The sequence below is a fragment of the Bufo bufo genome, chromosome 6 (assembly GCF_905171765.1).
Source record: "Bufo bufo chromosome 6, aBufBuf1.1, whole genome shotgun sequence".
Classification (NCBI taxonomy): domain Eukaryota; kingdom Metazoa; phylum Chordata; class Amphibia; order Anura; family Bufonidae; genus Bufo; species Bufo bufo.
The window spans coordinates 396,163,534-396,191,187 of record NC_053394.1 but is presented as its reverse complement, the minus strand read 5'-3'; the positions used below and the strand labels follow the sequence as shown (position 1 = coordinate 396,191,187).

Sequence of the window (27,654 nt, the reverse complement as noted above, 5' to 3'; positions counted from 1 at the left end):
ACACACCCGTATGAGCACATTACTGCCTGATGAAGGGCATACCTGCTGCCCGAAACGTTGCTTCGGTCTGAAAAAAGAAGGACCACTATGTCCGGCTAAAACAAAATAAAAATCAATTAACCAAACTTGGAGTGCTGTCTAAATTGTTGAAGATTTATACGTTCCAAGAGGTGGAGCTAGGAACACACCGAGACGTGCACCCAAACCAGTCAGTTATCGATAGAGTGCTGTGATCACCACGAGATTCTCATACACATGACACCTGCCCCAACACACCCAGCACTGCTACATCCATACATAGTGTACTGGGTCATGTGTCGGATGTACACTAAGTATCAGTTATCTACAGTAGAAGTCTTATATTTTTTTTTTTTTAAGTAACTAGATAGACAGCTCTCATGGCTGAGTGGGTAAATGCCTTGCCTCTGATGTTTAAGGTTGTGAGTTCGAATCCCAGGATAAACTTTTCTGAAAGTGTTTTTTTTTTTTTTTTTAAATACCGGACGTTACTTTACTGCCACGGGGAGGGGGGGCTATTGGCGCCATGATACTGGCACATGGAGGGGGGAGGAGAGAGGCACTTGATACTGGCACATTAGGGGGCAGGGGGAGAGGATGGCACTATGATATTAGCACATGGGGGGGCAAGAAATGGACATGAATCATGAGGGGCATAAATGTGAAATGATGGGGGGTGGGGAAAGAAATGGACATGAATCATGAGGGGAAGAAATGTGAAATGATGGGGGGGGAGGGGTTGGGCAAAATGTAGATTCGCTTGTGTTGACAAAAATCCTTGCTCCAGCCCTGACTTCGGGCGCGCAATCCCGCGAGACCAGTGACCTCCAGAGGTGGGTCTCGTGGGATCACGCACCGAATACACATGATCTTGGCAAGAGCCAAGGCAATGTGGACCTGGAACACAGCGAGGAGCAGAACTTAGTGAGCACCCCTGGCAACCTGCACTAGGGTGTCAGAGGCTGCAGGACAGTGACTGGCAGCAGGGTGGCACACACTTGTGAACAGGGGTCAGGGCACACCTGCTGCTTGACTAGGGGCCATAGATTCTGACTGGCACAGGGTGCCCAGCAGTGGCACATGGAGCCTAATAGGTGGCACAGACTGTCTAAAGGGTTATGAATGGTACAGGGTGCAGGACAGTGCCAGACTGGCAGAGGGCACAAGGCAGCATACTGTTTTATGTTGCCCTGGTGGCACAGGATTTCAGACAGTGGCTGAATGGCGCCTGGCAGTGAATAGGTGGCACTGCTCGTGTTTGGTGTGCCAACCTGCTGAACAGCGCAGAGTGATTGGCATCACTGGGATGGTACTAGGTGGCAGACAATGGCTGGATATTATATATACATGACCATAGTCAGACTGGCACAGGGTACATGACCATAGACTGGCACAGGGTACACGACCATAGTTAAATGTTGCATGCAATAGGTGGCTGAAAAAAGGGGCGGGTAAAAGGGTGTAGTCAAGGGGGCGGCAAAATTAGCTTTTGCCTAGGGTGGCAAAAATCCTTGCACCAGCCCTGATAATACCGCAGCATGCTCCTCTCTGCAGTGTGATATTCCTTCATGGAGGGGGCGGAGCCAGAGGAGCAGCAGGAGATGATGGAGACGCTGCTCTCTCTGACATCCTGTGTTACTGTGCCCGCAGTATAAAGTTCAGTCCCGCACTGGTCCTCCTACATAGCAGCAATGGGGTAAGTCACTGTGGGAGGGAAGTTAGAGTTCTGAAGCTGCTGCCCCTGCCCATCTTGTGTCCCTGTTGTTCCAGCCCCTCACAGACCTCTGCCCACCGACTACCTCACCTATACTTTATACAGCGCTAAAAAGTTATGTCTCCCAGTGATTCCCTCCCCCATCAGTGGCATTTCAAATTTTCCGAGCCCCTCACTCCCCACATATGATGTAATGTCTCTGGGGGTTATATCAGTGCTGAGCATTATAAGAGGAGCGGCCGATATCGGTCACATATGATGTAATGTCTCTGGAGGTTATATCAGTGCTGAGCATTATAAGAGGAGCGGACGATATCAGTCACATATGATGTAATGTCTCTGGAGGTTATATCAGTGCTGGAGCGTTATAAGAGGAGCGGCCGATATCGGTCACATATGATGTAATGTCTCTGGAGGTTATATCAGTGCTGAGCGTTATAGGAGCAGCGGGCGATATCGGTCACATATGATGTAATGTCTCTGGAGGATATATCAGTACTGGAGCGTTATAAGAGGAGCGGCCGATATCGGTCACATATGATGTAATGTCTCTGGAGGTTATATCAGTGCTGAGCATTATAAGAGGAGCGGACGATATCGGTCACAGATGATGTAATGTCTCTGGAGGATATATCAGTACTGGAGCGTTATAAGAGGAGCGGCCGATATCAGTCACATATGATGTAATGTCTCTGGAGGTTATATCAGTGCTGAGCATTATAAGAGGAGCGGCCGATATCAGTCACATATGATGTAATGTCTCTGGGGGTTATATCAGCGCTGAGCATTATAAGAGGAGCGGCCGATATCAGTCACAGATGATGTAATGTCTCTGGAGGATATATCAGTGCTGAGCATTATAAGAGGAGCGGCCGATATCAGTCACATATGATGTAATGTCTCTGGAGGTTATATCAGCGCTGGAGCGTTATAAGAGGAGCGGCTGATATCGGTCACAGATGATGTAATGTCTCTGGAGGTTATATCAGTGCTGGAGCGTTATAAGAGGAGCGGCCGATATCGGTCACATATGATGTAATGTCTCTGGAGGTTATATCAGTGCTGAGCATTATAAGAGGAGCGGCCGATATCAGTCACATATGATGTAATGTCTCTGGGAGTTATATCAGCGCTGAGCATTATAAGAGGAGCGGCCGATATCAGTCACAGATGATGTAATGTCTCTGGAGGTTATATCAGTGCTGAGCATTATAAGAGGAGCGGCCGATATCAGTCACATATGATGTAATGTCTCTGGAGGTTATATCAGTGCTGGAGCGTTATAAGAGGAGCGTCCGATATCGGTCACAGATGATGTAATGTCTCTGGGGGTTATATCAGCGCTGAGCATTATAAGAGGAGCGGCCGATATCAGTCACAGATGATGTAATGTCTCTGGAGGTTATATCAGTGCTGAGCATTATAAGAGGAGCGGCCGATATCAGTCACATATGATGTAATGTCTCTGGAGGTTATATCAGTGCTGGAGCGTTATAAGAGGAGCGTCCGATATCGGTCACATATGATGTAATGTCTCTGGGGGTTATATCAGTGCAAAACAAATACGGTCGTGTGCATGTAGCCTAATGCTAACCATATGCTAGCCAGCACATAGGCAACCAAATATGCAGTTTGCCATGCTCATCAGCGTGCCTGAAGACGCAGTTCTTTAAGACTTCACTGCAATGGTTGGTCTTGACCAACTTCATCTTCGTCATCATCATAAGAATGTCTATCATAACGAGTGCCAGCCTCCTTCCCTAGCTGTGCCTGGGAAAACACGTTCTCCTGCACCACAAACTTCTCCTCCTCCATTTCTTTCTTTATGCGACTTCGTCTGTACAGGTCCCTACCAAGTACATGATCCCAAGCAAGCTGTAAGGCCCCTTTCACACGAGCGAGTTTTCCGCGCGGGAATGCAATGCGTGACGTGAACGTATAGCACCCGCACTGAATCCTGACCCATTCATTTCAATGGGTCTGTGTACATGAGCGTTTTATTTTTTTTTCACGCATCAGTTCTGCGTTGCGTGAAAAAGCGCAACATTCTATATTCTGCGTTTTTCACGCAGGCTTGGCCCCATAGAAGTGAATAGGGCTTCAGTGAAAAACGCATTGCATCCACAAGCAAGTGCGGGTGCGATGCGTTTTTCACTGATGTTTGCTAGGAGATGTTTGTAAACCTTCCGTTTTTTATCACGCGCGTGAAAAACGCGTCAAAACGTGTGGAAAAAAACTGAATGGAATCGCAGACAAAACTGACTGAACTTGCTTGCAAAATGGTGCGAGTTTCACTGAATGGACCCTGAACGCATGCAGACCTAATCCTTCACGCTCGTGCGAAAGAGGCCTAAAGGTTGTTTCTCTTCCGCTATCCTTGTTGTATCAGCATAAGCGTTTGTTCAGATATGACTATTAGGCCCCTTTCACACGAGCGTGACGGATTAGGCCAGGATGCGTTCAGTGAAACTCGCACCATTTTGCAAGCAAGTTCAGTCCGTTTTGTCTGTGATTGTGTTCAGTTTTTTCCGTGCGAGTGCAATGCGTTTTGATGCGTTTTTTTACGCACGTGATAAAAAACGGAATGTTTACAAACAACATCTTCTAGCAACCATCAGTGAAAAACGCATCGCATCTGCACTTGCTTCCGGATGCAATGCGTTTTTCACTGAAGCCCCATTCACTTTTATGGGGCCAGGGCTGCGTGAAAAACGCAGAATATAGAACACGCTCCGCAGAACTGATGCGTGAAAAACAACGCTCATGTACACAGACCCATTGAAATGAATGGGTCAGGATTCAGGGAGGGTGCTTTGTGTTCACGTCACGCATTGCTCCCGCGCAGAAAACTCGCTCGTGTGAAAGGGGCCTAAGGGTGATGCCATGTCAGTGATTGCTCTAGTCTGGTGGACTCTTCGAAGGAGTTGAGTATGCAACGTCCCTGATGAGCTGCCACTTCCTGAGCTCAAAATAACATATGCTCTTTGCTGTGGTGGTCTCGTGAATAATAAAATAATTGACCTCTTCGTGCTGCTCATATCAACGCTTCAGCATATGCAAAGTAGAATTCAAACGGTACAAAGGCAGACCATTTTGTCACTGCAAGACCAGAAGGGCCATTTTAGCCACATAAGAGTGGCTGGACAGTACCTGCACTTGTCGAACACAAAGACAATACATTGCAACAGTAATCATAGCCCACCGTGCCCCAACTGATAATTTTAATCAGTTTCCATCTACTTTTTGAGAATATTAATAAAAGTGAAGCTTTAATTGAACTAGTGACGGCAGGCGCTCATTATCTGTAACCACCCGGAGACTATAAACAACAAATTGGTATTTATTACATCTACTAATTACACATAAAACCTCACAAAAATATTAAATTAATTAAAATCAATATGGGTTTGATCTTGTCTGCCAAAAATGCGTATACTAGCAGACAGTAGGGTTGGCTATGTATCCGCCTGTCATCCGGTACACACATCCATTGTATGTATTTCCTAACGCTACATCGGGATAGGGAACAAAAGGAAATTAGATGTTCATTAACATATCCTAGTGTCCAATAGACGGGGAGGAACCCCAGTGCTGAGAAAACGTGAAAGGAGATATAAAACAAATAGTCATAAAAGTCCACATAGGGTTAATCATCCCCCCAACAAAACTTCCATCGTAATGAAATGAGCTTTAAATCCACCCAACAGATTACTCCTTCATGTTAATGCAGCATCATATGGATATAATGGACTCCAACAAGTAAGTCTATTTTTTAGCATGTAAGTTATTAATGAATGTCACTTACATTAATAATTCCGGTGTAAGTGACATTACATGCTAAAAAAAAAAAAAAAAAAAAGACTCCTTTCACGTTTTCTCAGCACTGGGGTTCCTCCCCGTCTATTGGACACTAGGATATGTTGATGAACATCTAATTTCCTTTTGTTCCCTATCCCGATGTAGCGTTAGGAAATACATACAATGTATTTGTATACCGGATGACAGGCGGATACATAGCCAACCCTACTGTCTGCTAGTATACGCATTTTTGGCAGACAAGATCAAACCCATATTGATTTTAATTAATTTTAGATTTTTATGAGGTTTTATGTGTATATGTGTAATTAGTAGATGTAATAAATACCAATTTGTTGTTTATAGTCTCCGGGTGGTTACAGATAATGAGAGCCTGCCGTCACTAGTTTTATTATACCTATCATATTACATTGATTGGGTGAATCAATTTCGGCAAGAGCACCATATCATTACTAACAGACGGGTGAGCCTCTATACTAATATTCCAAGCTTTAATTTTGCCAAATGTGAAACTTGGCGACTAATAGTCTTAACGTCCAATTGTTACAACATAACCATACTCCTTCTCCACCCTGCTACGTCTCTCAGACTATAATTTATCATGGATTCCTTACCTCCCCTCACAATTCCCTCCTCTGTATTCACACTGAGTAGCACTATCATCACTGCTATCAGTGCCCCTACTGCCACCACCATGGGTACAAGTGCCTCTACTACCGCCACCAACAAATTATATATTTCAGTCATTAGGTCCTACGCTTCTTCCTGAACCTCCTCTTCATGCCTCATGACAGATGAAAAGCTAACTGTTCTCACACAACTTATCAACAGGAAGACTATCTTCAGAGTCTTCCATAGCAATCAGGGTGTTCTTGGTTCTTAGGGAAAACAAGGATGGCGTTCCACTAGGAGGAGGCAGTGAAGACAGTTATGGTGCAAAGAAAAATCTTCACTGGGGCTGCATGGAGGAGGAACAACAAAAATGTGCTGAACTCTGGTTCACAGGCTCATTATCAGACTAAGGTCCCTTTCACACGGGAGAGTATTCCACGCGGGTGCAATGCGTTCACCCGCACTGAATCCTGACCAATTCATTTCAATGGGGCTGTGTACATGAGCGATGTTTTTAACGCATCACTTGTGCGTTGCGTGAAAATCACAGCATGTTCTATATTCTGTGTTTTTCACGCAACGCAGGCCCCATAGAAATGAATGCGGATGCAGTGCGATTTTCAAGCATGGTTACTAGGAGATGATAGGGATGAGCAACCCCAGACCCCATTAAAGTCTATTCACTATATTATTTTCCCTTATAACATGGTTATAAAGGAAAATAATAGCATTCTTAATACAGAATCCTAACTAAAATTTGCCTTGAGGGGGTAAAAAATAAAATAACTCGCTTCATCCACTTGATCGCGCAGCCAGCATAGTCTTCTTTCTTCTTCTTTCAGGACCTTTGACGTAATCGCGCTCACCACGTGGTAAGAGCGGTGACGTCAGCGCAGGTCCTGCTGAAAGAAGATGGGAAGATCTTCTATCTTCATTCAGCCGGACCTGTGCTGACGTCACCGCTCTTACCACGTGGTGAGCGCGATTACGTCAAAGGTCCTTTTGCAGGTCCTGAAAGAAGAAGAAAGAAGACGATGCCGGCTGCGCGATCAAGTGGATGAGGTTAATTTTTTTTTTTTTAACCCCTCAAGGCACATTTTAGTTAGCATTCTGTATTAAGAATGCTATTATTTTCCTTTATAACCATGTTAAAAGGGAAAATAATAAAATCTACAGAACACTTAACCCAAACCCGAACTTCTGTGAAGAAGTCTGGGTTCAGATCTGGGTACCACATTCAGTTTATCATGCGCGTGCAAAATGCATTGCACTCACGCGAAAAAAAAACTGAATAACGCAACGCAATCGCAGTCAAAATTGCGTGCTCACTCGCGCCGGTTTCCCGCAATGCACACACGATGCATCCGGAGCAAATCCGTGTGAAAGAGGCCTAAGAGGTAACAGCATCCTCCTGCTGTGACTGAGATGATGAGTGAGCCATCCAGTGCACAATGTTATCCTCCTCAATAATACTCTGTCACCTACTGGAAGAGAGGGAGATCTGTGGCCTGCTACTACTACTGACGACTGTTCTGCTTACACAGCTACAGCCGCCCACATTCTCACTTGTGGATGATGGAGCACAGGTCTTTCATTTTCCATTACTTGCCCACTGCCACTCTGTTGTTTACCAGACATTGTATTTCTAAAAGAGGACCTGTCACCTCTCCAGACTTGGCTGTTGTAGTAACTACATGCATTCCCCATGTAACAACAATTCTGGAGAATCTATTCTTACGGCTCTATGTTGTGCCATTCCTCTGTTATTTCTACTAGAAGTTTATGAACTTGCAGTAAAGGTACAGATGGGTGTTACCAGTAGGGGTGTATCCCTACGCAGTCTGACACCTGCAGCAGTGATTAGACACAGTCGCACACGCCCGTATAGTGCTCTGGAGCAGGGTACGTTTAATTTTGGACATTTGTAGACATGTTGCCCCTATTTCCCCTATAAAAATTAATCAACTCCGTAGTTAATTTCATTATGAAGAGTTTACCTGCATTGATTTATACTGCATAATACTGTAACTGCACTTTATATGCTGATATACTCTGCTCATTTGCACTGAATTTGCACAGTAAAGAGACTTTTTGGACTTTCTAGCTAATAATGAGAAGCTACCACAAGGGTTAAAAAAAAGCTTTTTGGAGGGAAAAAGCCAGATGTTGTTTACCACCAAAACTCAGACAGACTGACCTTTTGAATTCCAGATGCTGCTATGTTATTATGTTTGAAAACCTGTTTTTGTCGGAAAAACTCTTGTGTTATTGCCCCTGAGAATCACTAAAGCTCTAAAGCAAGTCTATGAAAGATGGGAGTTGTAACTTTGTATCTGTTTGTGCTGAGTTTCTCCATTCCACCCCTTTCACTAGAAGGTTCTAGTTCATCTAAAAACAGTATATGAGGAGAGCAGTGAGAGCCCCTAATGTCTGCAGTTAGGGATTAGCGCTCAGAAGAGCCTCACACCAGACTGCATGAGAGACCAGAAGAAGACGCTGAGATGGGAATGCTCAGTCGCAGGCCATGGAGCACCAAGATAAATAGGGAGGCTGATCAGCACCTTAGTCAGCAACTGGACAGGGAGCAAAGGGGAAGGATTAACTCCATCAGTGCTGCAAGGAAGTTCACTGAGGAGAGTGGGGCAACACCCACAAAGCAGAGCAGGACAGTGGCGGACATGGACTGTCAGCCTAAGGCCTCATGCACAAGGCTGTTGAATGGGTCTCGATCCATCCCGGCTGACAAATTGTGGTCACCAATGCACGAAACGGCCACATGACGGCCGTGTGCATTTGGCCTAACACACTTTTCATTATTTTTGGATGTTTTGCATATAAATGAATTGCAAGCACTTGATGTAAATCCACAAAAAGCAAGAATTTAAGGTGAGGACCATGCATGCACTTTGTTTGCTTGGGAGTGACGGAACTGAGATTAAGAGAGACCTCAGTGTGAACTGTGTTCTAGTCGTAGTAATGTCTCTGATGTTTGGGTCTGGGGTAAGGACATTTCTGATGGAAGATCCTCAGGTTTTGATCTGCAGTCACAGATTGGTGACAGTAACACTGATGCAGTAGTATTATAGTAAGGAATGGAGCCAAGTGTCGTCACTAGGAGATCGGTCAAAATGCAACTGGTCAAAAGGACAAGAGCATGTTCAGAAACGTGGCCAAGAATCAAAGACAGAAGGGAAATAGACTCCTGATATACAATTCAAAAGACAAGGCAGGAGTGTGGTCAGGATGAGAATAAATTACAGCAGCCAATAGCAATACATAGGAAGAAGCAAGGAAAGGAATTTAGCTCCATCACCAGGCAGTACATGCCAGGAGGATTCCTCTGGACCATATCCTTTCTAATAATTGAGCTAAATGATTTTTGCAATCCAGAATTTGCTAAAAGGTTAAAATCTGCTGTTGATTCAAGGGCGGAGGCAAAATGTGACATGATTTTTATAAAACAAAAATTGTTGATATCCAGAGAGTGCAGAAGGGACATGCAATTTCCATTTTGATGAGTGTAACGCCGGGAATAACAAGCCGTGAGATTATCACAATAGAGGGAGTAGCAGGAGTGGAGAAGATCTGCAGATGATGAAATTGTCAAGCACCCAGTTTCAGTCTGTGGCATGAGGGAGGGACATAGAAGCCAGGTTGAAAAAAAAGTTGTTTTGAATAAATTTTTTCCACTTTTTTTTTTATCATTTGCAAATAATTAAAGGGCTTCTCCAAGATAGGTCATCAATATTAGATCAGTGCAGGGTCAGAGTCCCTGCACCCCGCCAATCAGCTGTCTTAAGAAGCCTCAGGGTTCGCCGAAGCTCCACTGCATGCCGTGGCCTCCTCACAGCTTACCATGCACAGCGCTGTTTTTTCGATAGCGGCTGTGCTTGGCATTAGAGCTCAGACCCATTCAACTGATTCAGACTGAGCTGCGCCCATATGACCGATCACCTGTAAGGGCTGTTTCACACGAGCGAGTGCATTGCGGGAATCACGCTCCGTGTGCGAGTGTGATCCTCCGCTCTGGACTTGCAGGAGCGCACGGCATTATCATGATTTATAATGCTATGTGCCTCTGCTTGACCTTATTTCTACAGAATCATACTGACAGCTTTATGTCACTAGGATTCTGTGGAAAAAAGGCCATGCAGAGACACATAGCATTAGAAATCATGATAATGCCGTGCGCTCCTGCAAGTCCAGAGCAGAGGATCATACTCACACACGGAGCGTGATTGCCGCAATGGACTCGCTCGTGTGAAACAGCCCTAACACTATCACATTTTCATTCATATTTCATTTGAATTTGAACTGAATCTGTGAATTTAATGCTGAAAAAATTTAAGACAGAACCTAAAAATTTGACATTAAATTATAGCATCCAGTGAAGGAGTAGAATCTGTGGGTCTTCTCTACTTTACTTAGTGGTTACTACTCACCTGGGCGGTTATCTGTAGGAAGGTCCTCTGTACTCTGCTCATCACCTCTCACATATGTCTCTGTAGGATAAATATTGTTCAGATCTTCACCCGGATTCACAAGCTGCGAAACAAATATTGTAGAAGTCATCAGACGGTTGGAGAAGTTATGTGCAAGGTTTTATACGACCAGAAAAGATCAGTAATTAAAATGCTGAACAAAAATTACCATAGAACAGGACTTATCTGACCCAAATATCCACAGGTCTCTTATGAATCCAATCTGATTGCTTTGTTATTCGAACCAGAAGTTTGCAATGCAGGGAGAGTAGCCCTTATATTCCATCCGTAACATTAAATTGTGCGTATGTATAATATTACATTGTTTGTGCATGTGTTGCCCTTACTAGCCACCCCAGGACCGAGGGTACCCTGCATATCACAGTTTATAGTATAAGGACAGGGGAGAACACAGGAGAGGAGAGAACTGATTATCTATCACCACTAGAACACCCTGCTTATCACTGTCTATAGTATAAGAGACTGGAGAGAACACAGGAGGTGTGAGAACTGATTCTCCATCACCAGTAGAACACCCTGCTTATCATTGCATGGATGTCAAACTCATGGCCCTCCAGCTGTTGCAAAACTACAACTCACATCATGTCTGGTCATACTACAGCTATCAGGGAATGCTGGGAGTTGTAGTTTTGCAACAGCTGGAGGGCCATGAGTTTGACATCCATGGATTATAGTATAAGGACAAAAGAGGTGAGAACTGATTATCAGCAACAGAACTTCTTTCTCAGTGAATTGTGCTACTCTGTTTAAAATTCCCAGGCAGGGCAGGCTATAGGAAGGTAGTAGCCTCTTAGATATCTATAGATACATTGTAAGACAGGCAAAAGCTGAAAATTTGGGCACAACTCAATTATGGTTGACAAGTTTTAGTATCACATGGTGCTGCTCCAAAAATTGTAGTCCAACCCTTGTGCAACTACAAAAGGTCTGCAGCAGTTCACAGAGAAGGTCAACTTAAAAGTCTCCTTAGGGAGAAAATTGTGAGAAGAACCAGAAAGCTATGATCAGTTGTAATCCTTCCATCTCCGCCTTACTCATTATGTAACATAAAAGATAATAATGGTGGATAAAACAAAATTGGACACAAGATCTACAAAGCCTTCTACAGGTTATAGGGACACATTTCTCCATCTACCTGATCATCTTGTGGGAGAAGAGGACTGGGACATCTCTCCGGTGTTCTTATCTCTTCCTTAACTGTAGGAAACACATCCAGTGACTGATTTCATTCCTTACATACAAATAATGAGATGACGTGTGTATTGTCATGTCTATTACCTGTTGACGTGGGTGTCCGGTGATCGTCCATCATGATGTTCTTGTAATGATCTTTGTGTTCTTCTAAATACTCCCACTCCTCCATGGAGAAATAGATGGTGACATCCTGACACCTTATAGGAACCTGAAAACACAATGATACAGTCATCACCCAGATCCCTTCATAGCTTATAATGTCCCGGCATTCCCACCTCTCCAGTCAGCAGCTCAGTCATCTTGTTGGTGAGTTCCAGGATCTTCTCTCCATTTATTTCCTCATGTATAAGGGGGTGAGGTGGAGGCCCTGTGATTTGGCTCAGGGTTCTTCCCCATCCTTCTGACACAGGGTCCTGACAGCGCTCACTAGAGGTCTTCTTCACTACTGTGTAGTCCTGGTTATGGAGAGACACAGTAATAAATATCACTCCATACATTCCAGAGTCCCTCACCTCTCCAGTCATGTCCATCTGTTAGTAACATAGATAAGATGACGTAATGTGAGTGTGACATAATCAGAACCTCTCACCTCTCCAGTAAAGCGGAAGAGGATCTCTAGGGTGAGATTTATTATACTCTCCGCCATCTTGTCCCTGTTCATTCTTGTTGGGTAAATCCAGAGAAGTATCTTATATAGAAGATATCCAGTGAGTGGATACTATATTGTAGGAACCTGAATGGAATGAAGATGAGACAATGTAAAATCATAAAGAATCTGATGTAAAATACAATTACTGGAGATAACAGGAGACATTGAAGGAGATAATAAAGTGTAGATGTTATGTTCTCTCTTTTTGTATAAATTGGAACATGAGTTGAATAGCTTAGTCAAGGCCATATCATGTGTGAGGTCAAAGCAACTTCATGGTTATGTCACACCTTCCTATAGCGAATGAAAGATGTCATTAGTGATGCCAGTATGAACAGCACATGACCGCTATAGACCATCATGGGCCTCAATAATCAGGTGATATACATACTGCCATTGGAGGTCCAACCAATACTGTCCCTGCAGTGATGTAAACAGACTGAAGGAGACCACATGAGCCTCAGTGCTGGAGCTGTGGAGGATTCCACAGGTCCTATGTTATCCGGGAAATTGTAAAATGCTGCGGAATATGTAGACAATACATAAATAGAAAAATATTATTACTACTATCTAGACAGACATTGGGTTGGCAGATTTTGTTTTGACAGCTCCTCATGACTAAAGATGAGCGAATCGAAGTTGACAAAGTGGAATTCGATCCGAATTTCAGGAAAAATTTGATTCATCCCGAAGTAAAATTTCCTCGCACTTCGTGGTATCGAATCAAATTTTTTGCAGGATGAGGTGACGGTTTTATTGGTACAATTTTGTGGGACATATGCCTTTTTGATCACTTGGTGGTGCACTTTTTGTGATGTAAGGTAACAAAAGATGAAGATTACTCTTACCGGTAATTGGATTTTCCGTATAGCCTCCACAACGGCACTAAGCAGGAGGGTACCCCGCCTCCCAGGGGCAGAAAACAACGTAGAGAACAAAGTTTAAAAGGCTCCTCCCCTTTACCTTCTCCAGTAAATACCTAAGAACTCAGAATGATGCTGAAGAAAACAAGATTTTTATTTTGGGAGAGGTTTTTTTCCCCCCATTCATTAGCGCATAACATAAACGAAACAGTATCAGGGTGGGAAAAAACCCAGTGCCGTTGTGGAGGCTATACGGAAAATACAATTACCGGTAAGAGTAAACTTCATCTTTTCCGTACGCCTCCCTAATGGCACTAAGTAGGAGGATTAACAAAGTAATCAGGCTAGGGAGGGACTATTGCAGACAGAACTTTTCATCCGAAGGACAAGTCCCTGTTAGACTGTATGTCCAGCCTATAGTGATTGAAAAAAGTTGATGGACTAGACCAGGTTGCTGCCTGGCAGATTTGAGATAAAGATGCTGAGGCATTTTCTGCCCAAGAGGTCAATACAGCTCTTGTGGAATGGGCTTTTAATTCAGCTGGTGGAGAGAGTCCTTTTTCTTTATATGCCATGCTGTCATCTTAATCCAGAGGGCGATGGTAGCTTTTGAAGCTGCCTGTCCCTTATTTTGACCTGCGTACTGGACCAGTAAACTATCTGTTTTCCTTATTTCTTTTGTAGAATCTAGATAAGACAGTACACACCTACGCACATCCAAATGATGAAATTTCAATTCCTTAGATGATTTTGCCTGGGCGCAGAATGCAGGCAACGATATTTCCTGTTGACAGTGACATTTCGAGAACACTTTTGGTAAGAAAGAAGGCTCATGTCTTAGCACTAGTCTGTCTTACAAAATATTAAGATACGGAGGCCTACAGGACAATGCCTGAATCTCTCCAATTCTCCTGGCCGAGGTGATGGCTATAAGAAAGGCCGTTTTTAGAGATAGGAGTCTGAGAGAGATTCCGTCAAGAGGCTCAAACGGATGATCCATTAGGACAGAAAGGACCAGGTTAAAATCCCAGGGAGGGATCGTGGATCTATGATTAGGATGCAGTCTACTTGCCCCTTTAATAAACCTCTTGACCAAATCCAACCCGACCTCCCTAAAGGCACTAAGAGCAGCTATCTGGACCTTGATGGTGCTAACTCGGAGTCCTTTGTCAAGACCTTTTTGCAAAAAGTCTAAAATTACCTTAGTATCAGGTGGTAAAGTAGGATTCCAGGAATCCTTGGAAAATTGGAGAAAGGTCTTCCAAGTCCTAAGATAGATGTTGGACATGACTGGTTTTCTGCTATAAAGAAGAGTGTTGATGACGGCATTTGAAAACCCCTTTGACTTTAGGATGGACCGTTCAAATTCCAGGCAGTGAGCTTTAACTGGTTGATTGTTGGGTGCCAGGCTGGCCCTTGATGCAGAAGATTCGGGATCTAAGGAAGACTCCAGTACCTCTTTCTGGAACGAGTCAGAAGCAGGGGGAACCAAGCCCTCTTTGGCCAATATGGGGCAATCAGGATTACGTGAGAGTGCTCTTCTGCAATCTTCGTCAGGACTTTGGGGATTAACTGGATTGGTGGGACGGCATATAGAAGACCTGGTGTCCGAGGAACTGAAAAGGCATCCACTCTCGTTGGGGTTTCCCTGAATGAGAGGGAATAAAAAAAGATCTGTTTGCTTGTTTCTCTGAGAAGCGAAGAGATCCACCTTCAAATGTCCCCATTTGCTGCAAATTTTTAAAAAGACTGATCTCTTGAGGCTCCACTCTCCTGGGGATAACCTCATCCAGCTCTGCTAGAATGTTCTTTTCTCCTCTTAGATGGACTGAGGAGATTGACTCTATGTGTGTCTTGGCCCAGGAAAAAAATCCGGGATGCAATCTGGCACAGAGTCCTGCTTCTCGTGCCCCCCTGTTTGTTTAGATATACAACAGTGGTGCTGTTGTCTGAGGGGATCTTGGCATTCTGGAAGTGAATGACTGGTGAAAATGCCCGTAGAGTGAAAAATACTGCTAGTAGCTCTTTTGCATTTGAGGAAGATCTGGGTCCCATGTTCCCGGTACAAGTTGATCTTTGCAGTGGGCACCCCAACCTGACCCGCTTGCATCTGTAGTTATGACCACCTGATTTGTGGTCCGCCAAGGAACTCCCTGGTTCAGGTTCGACATGTTCAGCCACTAATATAGGGAGCTTTTGACTGTTGGGGAGAGGGTCACAGACCTGTCCAGTGACAGTGAACTTCTGTTCTAATGTTTCAGGAGAAACTCCTGCAGGGGTCTTCTGTGGAACTGAGCCCACTTGACTGCCGGAATTGTTGAAGTCATGAGGCCCAGAATTTTCATGATCCTCCTGAAGGAAACTTTTTTGAGCTGCAGAAAAGCTGAGATCCTTGAAATTAGGTCTTTCTTCTTTGATTCTGGAAGAAAGGAGATCATTTGATGGGAATCCATCTGGATGCCCAAAAATACTTTTACTCTGGTGGGTATCAGATCTGACTTCTCTAAATTCAACTTCCAGCCCAGAGATTGGAGGACATTTAGAACTGTCCTTAAATGATCCTGCAGAAGTATCTGTGAGGATGCTAAAATGAGGAAATCCTCCAGGTATGGGATAAAGACTATCTCCTTCTGATGAAGAAAACTCGATATCTCCGCTACTATTTTTCTAAATACCCTGGGAGCTGACGCCAGGCCGAAAGGTAGAACCTGAAACTGTAGATGTATAAGGTGATATTCCAAGAATACTGTGAATCGTAGATATTTCTGATGTTTTCAATAAATTGGTACATGGTAATATGCGTCTGCTAGGTCGAGCGTTACCATGTAGCAATCCTGTGTTAACAAATTGATTGTTGATTTCACCGTCTCCATCTTGAATTTTTTGTATTAGATGAACCTGTTTTTAGATATTTTAGGTTGATAATAGCTCTGAAGGAGCCGTTCGTTTTTTTTACTAGGAATATTGGGGAGTAGAAGCCTGTGCCTATCTGGTCTTCTGGGACTGGAATAACCGCTTCTTTCTGTAACAAAAGGAGAATCTGAGATTCTAAGAGATGGTGATCTACTCTTAGGTTCTTGTTCATTACGAACCTCTCTGGAGGTGGGGCAGAAAATTCTAGTTTGTAACCTTGATTGATTATGTCCAGAACCCAAGGGGAGTTTGAGATTCCTTCCCATGCTATGCAGAACTTTTTTAGTCTCCCCCCTACAGGATCCCTGGCGTCAAACTTGACTGTTTAGAAGATTTGTCCTGGTTAAAGAGGAATCCTCTACCTCTAACCTTTTGATGGCTGCCATGAACCTGAGCTATCTTTTTTCCTCTGTTCTTGCCTCCCCCTTTTCTGGTTTCGAAATGACCGTCGCTGTTGGAAGAATTTGGTCTCAGTCGGGAACCCTTTCTTCCGATCGGAAGCTTTTTCTAGAATATCATCCAGGACTGAACCAAAAAGTCTGTCTCCTTCACAGGGGATACCACAAAGTCTATTTTTGAAAGCAGTATCCCCTGTCCAGGATCTTAACCAAACAGACCTCCTTGCCGTATTTGAAAGAGCTGCAGATCTAGCGGATAATTTAACGAGGTCCGCAGAAGCGTCAGCTAAAAAATTAGAAGCCTGTTTCAAAATTGGCAGAGAAGATAAAATGTCTTCTCTAGGGGTGCCTGATACGAAATGTTCCTCCAGCTGCAACAACCACAAAGATAAGGACCTAGCTGTGTAAGTAGCTGCAATGCTTGGTCTTAACATAGCGGTATTAGAATCCCAGGACCTTTTTAGCACTGATTCACACTTTTTATCCATGGCGTCTTTTAAGAGCCCTACGTCTTCAAATGGCAGGGATGCTTTTTTTTTTTTTATTCTGGCTATAGGCGCATTTATCCCAGTGGGCTGAGTCATCCTCGTTAAAGAGATATTTCCTTTTAAATACTTTAGATGTACCAGCCCTTTTTTCAGGATCCTTCCATTCTTCAGAAATACGTTTTTTAAGGTCGTCATGGACCGGAAAAACTCTTTTCTTCCTATCTCCTAGACCCTTGAATATCTGATCTTGAACGGACTGGATCCCTTTTGACTCAATATTTAAGGTGGATCTAATCGCCTTTAGCAGAGAGTCCGTTTCTTCTATTGAACACAGGGGTCTGCCTGCTTCATCCTCGAAGGAAGAGGCTGACTCAGAAGAATCCATGTCTTCTGCTACCTCCAGGTCCCAATCCATCTGGGGTTCTATATTAGATTTAGAAGTGGAGGGTTATTGGGGTAGGCAGGCTATTTTTGCCTCAAAGTCCGAGCTGACTTCTTCTCTAATGATGGTTCTCAGATTATCCACCAAGGAAGGGGCCTCTTCAGACATGATCTTGTCTGTGCATTTCTGGCAGATAGGTCTCTTACTGTGACCTGCCAACTGCTTTTTACAAATTGCACATTTCTTTTTCTGCGCAGTTTCCCCACTCCTTCCGGCATCTCTGCTCTAAAAGCATAGAAAATAACTCCTAACTAAGGAGTGGGAAATGAGTGAGGAACCTCCACCAGTGAACCAAACAGTGGCACAAGTAAGAAGATAGAAAAGGGCCTTAGGGGTATCGGACTACTTCTCCACGTGGAGCGACATAGTGAGTGTCTAATCCGGAACGTCAAGATGCTCTGCACAGCGTCCGGATCTCCATATCGCTGCTTAATTACTTCCTGGTCACATGGTACGGCCGGGAAGTCTCGCGGCATCTGCTGTTACCATGTAACATAGTAACATAGTACACAAGGCCGAAAAAAGACATTTGTCCATCCAGTTCGGCCTGTTATCCTGCAAGTTGTGTGACCCTGATCTCGCGAGATTTCGGCCCTCGCGCCGTCCGTCCCCTCTGTAGGCTCCGATATAAGCCGGGGCTGCCCGGGGCAGCCCTGAAAGAAGGACTTACGCCGAAGCAAGCGGCAGGAACCATCTCTCGTCCCCGAACTCCGCTGCTCTGCCACAGCCCTCCTGAATGTCAGGGAATACTTACCCAAGGCTGGGCGAAGAAGATAGCAAGGGAACCTGCTAGTTCTCTAACTCATCCCGAGGGACAGGAAACAACTGGAGAAGGTAAAGGGGAGGAGGCTTTTAAACTTTGTTCTCTACGTTGTTTCCTGTCCCTGGGAGGCGGGGTACCCTCCTGCTTAGTGCTGTTGGGGAGGCGTATGGAAAAATTCAGTTTTTTGACAGTTTTCATTTTAATGTTTTTTATAGTGTTTATCGGACAGGGTGGATCATGTGATATATTTATAGAGCTGGTCATTACGGATGCGGAAATACCAAATATGTATATTTTATTTTCTCCATTTTTACCTTTTTTTTTATTACTTAAAGGGGTTCTGCACTTTCATTTAACTGATGATCTATCCTCTGGATAGATCATCAGCTTCTGATCGGCGGTGGTCCGACACCCGGGACCCCCGCCGATCAGCTGTTTGAGAAGGCAGCGGCGCTCCATCAGCGCCGCGGCCTTCTCACTGTTTACCTCCAGGCGGCCGGCCCACTGACGTCACGACTAGTATCAACTAGCGTGGGCGGGGCTAAGCTCCATTCAAGTGAACAGAGCTTAGCCGCGCCCACGCTAGTTGATACTAGTCGTGACGTCAGTGGGCCGGCCGCCCGGAGGTAAACAGTGAGAAGGCCGCGGCGCTGATGGAGCGCAGCTGCCTTCTCAAACAGCTGATTGGCAGGGGTCCCGGGTGTCGGACCCTTGCCGTTCAGAAGCTGATGATCTATCCAGAAGATAGATCATCAGTTAAATGAAAGTGCAGAACCCCTTTAATTGGGGAATATTTTTTTTTTACATGTGAAACCTTTTTTTTATATTTTTTTTTAAAACACAATTTTTTTTATTTTACACTTTGCGTTCCCCATTAGGTCATTCAAGACCTCTGGGGGACATTTACCTTTACTTTTTTTTTCACTATTGATTTCTCCTGTAACTGGAGCTGACATAGTAGCCAGTTACAGAGGAAATACAGCCCCCAGAGAGGCTGAACAGCAGAATACAGCGCGGTACAGCCTCAGTGCAGGGCTGATCGAGGTCTGTGGAAGACCTGACAGCTCCTGCACTCGCCCCGGCCCCAGCGGTTACATGACCACAGGGCCGGGACAGGAAGCGCATGGCTCATCCTGATCTGTATACACAGTGCTCGTTCAGCGCTGTGTACACAGCGATCTAGAAAGCAGGGACACCGAGGAACAGTCCCTGCCTTCTCTCTGGGTTGCCTTGCCGTCACTGACAGCTGGCTCCCTGTTCGGCAGCTGCACGATTAGCGTGCAGCTGCCATCTCTGAAAAGACGTTCTAAAATGTCCGATCAGAGATAAACAACTGCCCATAGGATGTTTATATCCTATGGGCGGATGTGAAGTGGTTAAAGCTGACCTACAACAGTGACTAAGGACCTGCAAGCTTCTATTGGCTGATAAGGGACATGTGACCGTGTGTATGGCAGTTGGGATATGAAGAGAAAGACCTGCAGGCTTCAATTGGCTAATGTAGCTCACGTGATGTGCATTTTTTGGGAATATCTCAGGAACGGTACATCCTAGAGAGCCGAGACCCAGTCTAAAACCTTCCCGGACACCTGATGTACCTGTGTGCCAAATTTTGTGATTGTAAATGTGACGGTGCGGATTCCTTTAGCAGACACACACACACACACTCAGCTTTATATATTAGAAGATATATCCATTCCTCCTCGATTCTGGGGCGATATCGCGTTCTGATACAACCAGTTTTTGTACTTGCGGTCTGGGGTGAAGAAACCACGCTCCTTGGGCTTCAGAAAAAATAAATAAATAAATAATTAAGATACTAGAGGTGACAAAGGCCGAGAACAGAAAACCCGAAAAGGGTTAGCCGCCGAGGCCACCATTCATTCACTTCTCTACACACTTTTAGGATGGTCAAATTATTTTACATTTAATTCGATGCCTCAATCAGTGGTCGCGGAGTTGGTGTGAAATAGCGGCCGGATACTACACATTTTAAGGTGACTTCACACTTCAGTTATTTGATCAGTTATCACTATCATTTTTTGTGAGCCAAAACCAGTAGTGAAGCCTACTCGGAGATAAGGTGTAATGGAAAGATCTGCACCTGTTCTGTGTTTTTGACCCAAACCTGTTTGATACTACACATTTTAGGGTGTTCAAATTCTTTTACACTTAGTTTGATGTGCCAATCAGTAGTTGCGGAGTTGGTGCGAAATTGTGGCCTGACACTGTTGCTCTTTTACCCTTGCAGTTAATGTTACGGTACAGTGTGTCTGACAGACAGGTGAGAAAGAGAGATCCACAGGCAAGTAGCGACGATGATAGTCGCGTGGGAGCTGGTATTGCAAGTGGCCAGACACGTGGCCCTGAGACTGGAGAGGGTGACATCAGTGACCTGCAGACAGTGGCGGACAATGATGTGGCCAATCGCACGTGGGAGCCGGGTGAAGAGGGGGCTTCGTCATCATCAGCAGAAGAGGGTGGTAGCTTGCATGTGAGGCAGCGACTGAGCCAGCAGGGTGGTAGCGTGGCTGTGAGTCAGCGGGGGGGGGGGGGGGGGGGGGGGGGGGGGGGGGGGGGGGGGGGGGGAAACAGGGTGAGATCTATACCTAAAAGTGCCCACGGTAGATCACCGGCTAAGCAGGATCCTACCTGTCCGGAAAGAAGTAGCGGTGCACGGGTTTACAGAGGCAGTGGTAGCAGGCAGTCAGCACGGTGGGGGGGGGGGGGGGAAAGCCATACTCGACTGGGCCACTGTGCTACTGTGTTGATTCCTCATGCGATTCCCAACCTCACCACTTGGTCATGGGGGCACTACTTCTTTCAGCGTGTAACAGAACAGGTTCTGTAGAAGTGTGTCTATGTGGAATCAGCCACACTGTGTAAAAGAAGTGCGCTCTTTTATGCTATGGTAGGATCTTGGGCCGCTGCACGGTTCTTCATGCCTGGAGCTAACATTGACCTGTAAGGCTGAGTTCACACTTGCACAAGGCATAGACAAAAATTTAAGATTACACTTACTTTCCTATAAGCCCATGACAGCACCCTTGAGAGACCGCCTCCATCCAGGACAGGAAACAGGAACTTTCGTGGAGAGCTCTTAAGGAGGAGCATGGCCCCAAGACCACCAGTTAACCGCAAGAACTTGTCCTAGAATATCACTCTTACAGAAAATACCTTTTTTTATATTTTTTTATTTAAGAAATTAACATTATCTCCATATAGGGTGGGAATAAATCCCGGGTGCTGTCATGGGCTTATGGAAAAGTGATTACCGGTAAGTGTAATCTTAAGTTTCCCTTACGCCCATGACAGCACCCTTGAGAGACGACTAGAATAGAAATCCCTTTTTTAGGGGGGGGGGGGGGGACTACTGCCTGAAGGACTTTCCTACCGAAAGCTAGTTGTTCTCTGGAGCCTAGGTCTAGTCTGTAGTGACGAAAGAAGGTACAGGTTGACTGCCATGTGGCTGCTCTACAAATCTGTTCTAAGGTAGCGTCAGCCCTTTCTGCCCAAGAGGTGGAAACTGATCTAGTGGAATGAGCACCAAAACCCTTCGGGGGAGTCTTTCCAGCTGAAGAATAGGCCAAAGTAATGGCGCTCACAATCCATCTGGAAAGGGATTTAGTAGAGGCTGCGAGACCCTTATTCTTCCCACTAAATTGAATGAACAGCTTTAAGGTTTTCCTCCACTGACTAGTAACCTCCAGGTAATGAGATAGGCATCTTTTTACATCCAAGCAATGGAGCTTTTCCTCTTTTTCGTTGCTCGGATTTTGACACAGGGAAGGAAGGATAATGTCCTGTGTTCTATGGAACATAGAAACCACTTTCGGTAAGAAGGAAGGGTCTGGCTTAATGAGCACCCTGTCATCTAAGATGTTAGTGTAAGGTGGCGAGATAGAAAAAGGCGAAATTTCACCGACCCTCCTGGCTGAGGCGATTGCCACAAGGAAAGCAGTTTTAAAGGTCAAGAGTTTTATGGGCAATTCTTGTAGTGGTTCAAAAGGAGGTTCCATGAGACTAGTGAGGACCAAGTTGAGGTCCCAGGGGGGGGACTGAAGGAGCAGATATAGGTTTAAGTCTGCTGATGGCTTTAAAAAATCTTCTAACCCAGGGGTGGTTAGCGATGGGGGAATCAAAAAAGGCACTTAGAGCGGATACCTGTACCTTAAGAGTACTCGGCCTCAGAGTCTTTTCATGACCGGCTTGCAGAAAATCTAAGATCTTGCACATAGGCAGGGGATTTAAAGGATTCACCAGATCCTTGGCAAACTTCTGGAAAGTGTTCCAAATTCTGAGATAATTGGAAGAGGTGATCTCCTTTCTGCAGGATAGCAAGGTGGAAACTACTTTCCTGGAGAGGCCTCTACTTTCTAGGATTTCCCCCTCAAGAGCCATGCTGTTAAGTGTAACTGCCTCACGCTCGGATGGTTGACAGGTCCTTGAGACAGGAGATCTTGCCTCTCCGGGAGAATCCAAGGGTCTGTCAGAGATAGCTTCCTGAACCAGGTGAACCAGGTTCTTCGGGGCCAAAATGGAGCAATTCGGATCACTCTCGTTCGTTCTTGTCTTAACTTTTGGAGGAATCTTGGAAGAAGTCTCAACGGAGGAAAGGTGTAGAGGAGCTGGTTCGGCCAATGGAGGGAGAAGGCATCTATTCCCGTTGGTGAATCTCTCGCGCTGAGGGAAAAGAAAAAGACGACATTTTCTGTTTTCCCTGGTAGCAAATAAGTCCAGATGTGGGCGACTCCAAAGTTGAATTATTTCATTGAAGACCATTTGATTTAGATCTTTTAAATCTATGATGGTTCTGAATGTTCCATCTGGTTTGGGAACCAGAAAAAAGGGGAGAGTAGAAGCCCCTGCCTTCCTCCGACTCTGGCACCGAAATTAGAACAACTTTTCGAAGTAAAGATGCAATCTCCTGTTGTAAAGCTAGATTTTTTTCCGAATTTCCTAGGAAATTTGTGAGTTTGAATCTGTCCGGTGGGGAGAGACAAACTTAGGTAAAAACCTTCCTTATGACGCTTAAAATCCAGGGGCTTGGAGATTTTTTCTCCAGCGAGAAGGAAGTGAGTAAGTCTGCCACCCACGGAGTGAAAACCGTCATTGCTGAGAGGGTTAGAGTTTGAGGAAGATTGGGAACCGAACGGAAGCCCTTGGCTTTCCTATTCTTATTGTCTGCTCTGAAGTCTTTCCTCTGTCCCTTATAAAAATCCTTCTTGTTTTTGCGAAAAAAAAACACTGTTTCTTGGGGGGTCTGGAGACAGGGAATCCTTTTTTATTGCCTGAAGCCTTATCCAAAAGGTTGTCTAAGACGGACCCAAAAAGATAATCGCCCTGACAAGGAATTGCGCAAAGCTTATTTTTTGATCCAGTGTTTCCTGACCACTCTTTGAGCCAAATAGCTCGCCTGACTGAATTAGAAAGTGCAGCTGACCTAACGTTTAATTTCAATGCATCCGCTGAGGCGTCAGAAATAAAATCTACCGCTTTAAGTATAGTGGGGAAAAACGGCTAATAATTGATGTCTCGGGGTTTTATTCTGAATGTGAGATTCTAATTCTTCTAGCCATAACTTTAAAGACCTAGCAGTGGATGTGGCGGCAATATTCGGCTTAAAAGCTTGAGCTGAGGTCTCCCAAACCTTTTTGAGGTAAACTTCCGCTCACCTATCCATAGGGTCTTTAAGAGTACTCAAGTCCTCAAATGGTAGAGCCGATTTTTTTGAAATCTTCGCAACAGGTGCATCCAACTTAGGAGGCCTGTCCCAATTAACTGAGTCCGCCTCATCAAAAGGATACTTCCTTTTGACATTTTTAGGGACAAAACATTTTTTATCAGGTTTTTTCCATTCCTTTTGTATCAAAAATTTTATATTCTCATTCACGGGAAAAACTCTGGATTTTTTCTGCCCTAGGTCGCCAAACATGATATCCTGAACGGATTTCGGGTCTCTGGATTCGTCTACCTTCATGGTAGCACGGACTGCTTTTAGCAAAGCTTCCGTATCATCCGGGGAAAAAAGTGGTCTGCCAGTGGATTCTTCATCCTGGGACGAGTCTGGGCTATCTAGGATTTCCCCTAGTTCACTTTCTTCTAATGGATCTGAGCCAGATGTCTTATTAGCCATGTCTGATCCCGAGGCTACGGAAGGGGGGCTCTTTTTGAAATTTTTCAAAGAATCAGAAACCTCTGTCTTCACCATATCCCTAATAGTCTGCAGAACGGATGGGGACTCTTCCTCCACTACTTTCTCAATGCAAAGTTGACATAGCAATTTTGACCAAGAGGGTGCAAGTCTCTTTTTACAGACGGCACATTCTTTCCCTCTGGTTTTTGAGACCCGCCTTTCTAGGCCCCTCTTTTATAGTCTAAAAGGCAAGACAAAGGGAAAGGAGATTTAGCATAACTAAAGGAAAAAAGTGATGGGGAATGATCCCCCTTACCCCACCAGGAGTACCGGTCTGCTCTCATGACCCTCCTGCTGATCGGCGCGTTGGGCACTCTCCTCCTCCATGGTGCTGTGGGATAGAGTGATTTCCAGGAACCAAATTCGGCTTCCTATGAGGCTGGCTGGGCTGCTACTGACCGTGCGCCTCCTGTGGGTGAGAATTCCCTCGGTCGGGTCCTGCTGGAGCTATCTGCGGCCATTAATAGGAAATATACTTCCTACTTCCGGAACGCACGTTGCGTGCGTTCCAAATACCGGAAGTCCCGCAGCCCAGACCCGGATCTCGCTTGTCTCGCGAGATTTTGTCCCTCTGCGATGCCGTTAGCGAAGAGGGAGGCCCCGGCCCGCCTGAACACTGTCAGGAGGGACCGGCGTGCCATACGCACTTCCCAGTGCGGCCGGGACTGCAGAGTAGCGGCAGCGCGGCATAACCCGGACCCCAGCAGCAAGGACCAGACTTACCTGTCCCGGCGTAACCCCTCTCCAAACAGACTCTCAGGGGCCCTGCAGCCTAAATCTTTTTGCTCTCCACGAACCGTCCTCTGTCTAGGACAGGAAACAGGAATTGGTGGTCTTGGGGCCATGCTCCTCCTTAAGAGCTCTCCACGAAAGTTCCTGTTTCCTGTCCTGGATGGAGGCGGTCTCTCAAGGGTGCTGTCATGGGCGTAAGGGAAATTAACGTGATAACAAAGAGTCCCAAAAATCTTATACATAGAATCACCTAAACATACTTCTAATATCTTTAAATATACCAGATAAGTCTCACTGCCAAGTTCCAACTGCCGCAGCCTTAGTCAGTAGGTAAGTACATAATGAAAATAAAGATACGGAACAAAACTAAACAACAAAATGCAGGGAACTTACTGGTAGACCCAGACCTGGGGTTGTTATTACAAGAAAGGAGAGGAATGAAGGGACTTCCCAATGGGTAATTATCCCTATCTATCGCCCTATCCTCGTCCTCAGCCGGGGACAGCCCCTGATGGTGGAGCTTCTCCGTCCCCGTACCTAGCCTGGATCACCCTAATCATCATATTAAATCCCTTTTAATGCGACGCGTTTCTCCCAATAAGGGTTCCTCAGGGGGTTCGTCAAAGAGAAGTAAAGAGATCAAAATGACGATTATAATACAGAATGTATAGACAAATGAAAAAAAGGGGGGACTGGCTCATCTTAATGAACAGCACTGGGGCCCCCCAAATGTCACATGTAGACGTGATCACTGCGATGGAGTAACGTTCACCTAAAACAAATCGCTGGTAGTCGTGGCACTAATATGCCACGATATGTTACTTACATGCATGGGTCCCAATGGTGTGGCCAGAATTTCACCTTGAGGCCAGAAAGCTCAATTACACATTCGCAGATAGGGGTGATCCAAAGAAAACCATACGTGATGCCTTTAAACATGCCATAACACCGGATAGAACTAGACTACTCACCTGCAAAACACCACCAGAATGGGGACAGTCACTCATTCGTTTGATCTCAACGTTCGATGTTGCAAACACTGAGGTAAAGACAATTTTGAGCAAATACTGGCCTATCCTCTTAATGGACCCGGATTTGCTCAACATGATTTCTCCATATCCAAATTATCACATATCGGAAGCGGAAAAGTCTACTTAACCGTTTGGTACACAGCCGCTAAATAGCCCTAGTTGGGACCGGTACGTGATTGAACCGTAAACCAATGGGGATGTTCCGTTGCAGGACTTGTAAAGCCTGTGTGTTCATCCCCATATCAAAAACAGTGAATTGCTCCGTCACCAATCGTACCTTTACGATCAGGGACTTTATAAACTGCAAAAGCAGGAGGGGTAATCTAGATTTGTCTATGTCCTTGTCTAAAAGACTATGTTGGAAAAACAAAAAGGGAGTTGAGGAGGAGGGTATGCGAACACGTAAATGATGTCTATAAGAAGAAAATCACTCCTGTATCATGGGATCGAGAAACATGCAGGGGACCCTCGGGTCCTAAAGTTTTCTGTGTTGGAAGTAGTTCCCCCATGTGGCGAAACCAACCTCGCCACTGGGTTTTGGAGGGGCCTCGCTACCAGCCTCTTGCCCCAGGATTATGGGCCCTCTCATCAGCCCATGCAAAACTTAAACCCCATGGCGATTTGACTGTGTTTGTGGCATCTGAGCGCTCAGATCCAAGCCATATGGGGACATGTGGGGTTTTGAGATGTGTGACAGAACCATCTGTCTGTGTAATTGTATTGTATGTTATGTGAGGGTACCCAGTTAGCTCATTTTATTGTATTCATGTTGTCTGAGTGCCATTCACCTAATAATATGCACTCAGACTTGAGCTGTCTGGGAATGTGTTAAATGTCTATGTGTATTGTAAAGGGTGGGACATTGTATGTTTGAGTAAGTGATGTCTGTTCCATTGTCCCCACGTGTGTATTGGCCATTCCCCTTTGTCCTGAGAGATAATTGAATTGCTCCGCGGGTGTCTCCAGGGCAGAGAGGAGGAAACCATGATGCATTGTGGGGATGTGTTGTAATATATTGATTGGTTGTATTTTAAAACCCTGTGGGCAGTACTATGTTTTTGGTTTGTGAATAAAAGAGGCTGTACGTGAAGTACAGTGAGTTCCTGTTTTACCCTTTATCATGTTGAGGCTGATGTTTGGGTAACTGATCGACTTGGGGATTGCTATACGCTGGGAGATTTGCTATACTCCCCTGGCTATAACTACTAGCTCTTTTTAGAGCTGTTCCTGCTCTCTGGTTTTAGGAGAGGTTCACCCACTGGAGCCTTGGCGTAGGTCCAGGGTGGGTAGGAGACGGCGAGACCTCAACCAAGCTTTGGCGGT

The 27,654-nt window shown here is 45.1% G+C and overlaps 1 protein-coding gene across 3 annotated transcripts in view; it reads right to left on the bottom strand.

Moving 5' to 3' along the window:
• The window catches only part of LOC121003535 (gastrula zinc finger protein XlCGF26.1-like), a 1,829,815-nt gene that overhangs the window by 1,261,166 nt on the left and 540,995 nt on the right, over positions 1 to 27,654 (bottom strand). For all 3 annotated transcript variants that reach the window (XM_040435433.1, XM_040435434.1, XM_040435435.1), the window contains exon 4: positions 11,941 to 12,064. In XM_040435433.1, the coding sequence (XP_040291367.1) occupies positions 11,941 to 12,064 (124 nt within the window). The remainder of the gene's footprint in view (positions 1 to 11,940; positions 12,065 to 27,654) is intronic.